Source organism: Octopus bimaculoides, chromosome 5 (genome assembly GCF_046866305.1).
Source record: "Octopus bimaculoides isolate indiv1 chromosome 5, ASM4686630v1, whole genome shotgun sequence".
Taxonomy (NCBI): Eukaryota; Metazoa; Mollusca; class Cephalopoda; order Octopoda; family Octopodidae; genus Octopus; species Octopus bimaculoides.
The window spans coordinates 104,265,561-104,268,060 of NC_142932.1; the positions used below are offsets into that span (position 1 = coordinate 104,265,561).

The following is a 2,500-nucleotide window of genomic DNA, read 5'->3' on the forward strand; positions in this document are numbered from 1 at the left end:
AATTTATATGAAATACTTATTTATAAAGATAGAAAAATTATTTAAAATATCAAAGTATCAAAATAATAAACATTCCATAATAATATATGCTAACATATATATTATATACAAAAACCAGCTTACATAAATAATCATTGTTTTAAATTATCATTGTTTTAGATACAATTTGAACGAAGTTTAAGTTTAAAATAATAATGAAGATAAAATTAGTACATATTTAACCGGTGTAATAGTTAAAGCTATACTATTTAAAACTAAAAACGTTTATTTAATTATCAATAAAAATCAATTGAATAGTAGAAAAATACAAGAATATTAATTTCTACAAACGTAAAAATAAAAATATGAATGAAAAAATTATGAATGAAAAAATTATGAATGAAAAAATTAGGAAATAAAAAATTATTAAGAATAAAAGACTAAACTTTATATATATATACAAAGTTTTAATTAAAAAAAACCTTTAACGATATTATAAACAATAAAGACTAATTATTAATCAAATATTATTAATCAAAAACAATCGAAAATATATCAACACTATTCAAATCGAAGTTCAAATATTATGTTGAAATGAAACTATAACTTCTAAATAATTTAGTGTTAAATAAGTTATCTATTAAAAATAATCTTTAAAGAACCAAATGAACAATATAAAAAACAAGAATACATATTATTTTCAAATAGTAGAAAATCTTTAGCAAAGTAAAAACAGTACTTATCCATATTTTTCCGTAATTCAATATATATATATATATATATATATATATATATATATATATATATATAATTGAAAAATACACATCAAATACAGGACATCACCAGCAAGTGAAAAATATGTAAACACAGGGCAAATGCCAAAAAATACACATTAAGTACAGGATATCACCAGCGAGTGAAAAATATGTAAACACACAGAAATAAGTACAAGACAAAATTCCAAAGGAAGTCTAACCCCTCCTCAGTTGTTGACTATTTATTACTACATGTTTTGAGCTTTCAACGACAAGACAGGAAAACTTCATAGGACTGCAGCATCCAGAAATTTTAGATATATAATATTTGTGGAGAAGTTGGGCTTTGAACGAACAAACGACACCAGAGTGGACGTACAGAGTAAACAATTGATGAAGACAGACATTAAGGACCGTTAAGCCAAGACGAATTGTAATGGGTAACGCCTGGGAGAAATTTTGAAAGGATATAGAATAAATAGAAGAGGAAAAATAGTAGAAGAGAAAAAAATATTGCGTGGTGAGAGAAATTACGTCCAGCTGGCTGGATGTCCAATCCAAAAAAGACAGAGAGACAGGAAGAATAGCTTGTAGTCGCGTGTGATCACACACACACACACACACACACACACACACACACACATTTATTTATTTATTTATTTTATTCATATTTATTCTTATCTATTTTAGGTTGAAATACAGGTTCAAGACAAGGGAAATCCTCCAAAAGTTTCCTCATCACCAGCAACTATAACCATTAATGTTCTCCGAAACAAAAATGTTCCAAAGATTACAAATTTGCCAAAAAATGTTTTACTCAATCAAACTGCTCCAGGTACCACTGTCTTTGTAGTTGCAGCTACAGATTCTGATATGAATGTAAGGAATAGTGATATATTTTGATTCTTTTCATTGTATCTTCATTTAAATTTCTCTAAGAAAACAACAGATTTTTCTTACATTGCAATTATTTATATCTCCTAGAAAGTCATATGATTCACATAAATCTAGATATTTTCAATTATAAAACATTTATTAATTCATTTATATGCCTTTTATGAAAGTTTATGAAATTAGGAATAAATATCAAAAGTTTATATAAGTTTTCTGAAGCTACTGTAAAGATTTGTTGAAGATAGACTCATCAAACTTTAAAATTTGATTTAAGATATCTTAGCCTATGGCATAGAACTATAGAGTTATAGATCATAATTTATAATTTGAATTTCTGAAAAATTGTTAAATGGAATCTTCTGACTAAATATTAAAGTTTAAATAAATGCATTACCAACACATCTCATATATCATTTATAAAGTCTTGTGAAATATGTACTGCTTAGGCTTTCTGTTTTGTTAATAACATATAATCCAACATGACTTTTTTTTCTGAGACTACATTTTATTTGAAATTTTTGATACTTTGTGAGTTAGTGTCTTTATCATTCTTCCCACTATTTTTAAATCTCATGATGTCCCATGCCAGCACGAAATATGGACATTAAATGATTATGATGATGATGATATAAAATATAAGAGATATACATGAGATCCAATAGGAAATTATAAATAATGATGATTACAAAAACCTCCTTGTGGGAAGATATTTTTTATAATGAAAAATATTTTCCTAGATTTTAAGACTTTGTGGCAAGCTAGCAGACTTAGAGTAGAGAAGTGAAATAGAACCTTTGCAAGTGTTTATGAATCACATAATGCTCCCCACCCACCACCTGAGATAAAACAGAGCATAAGGAGTCTAAAATTTC

General features: G+C 26.2%; 1 protein-coding gene across 1 annotated transcript in view; it reads left to right on the forward strand.

Moving 5' to 3' along the window:
* LOC106874390 (uncharacterized) overlaps positions 1-2,500 on the forward strand; it is a 390,389-nt gene that overhangs the window by 113,576 nt on the left and 274,313 nt on the right. Inside the window, exon 41 of the mRNA XM_089352838.1 lies at positions 1,425-1,613. Within this exon, the coding sequence (XP_089208964.1) occupies positions 1,425-1,613 (189 nt within the window). The remainder of the gene's footprint in view (positions 1-1,424; positions 1,614-2,500) is intronic.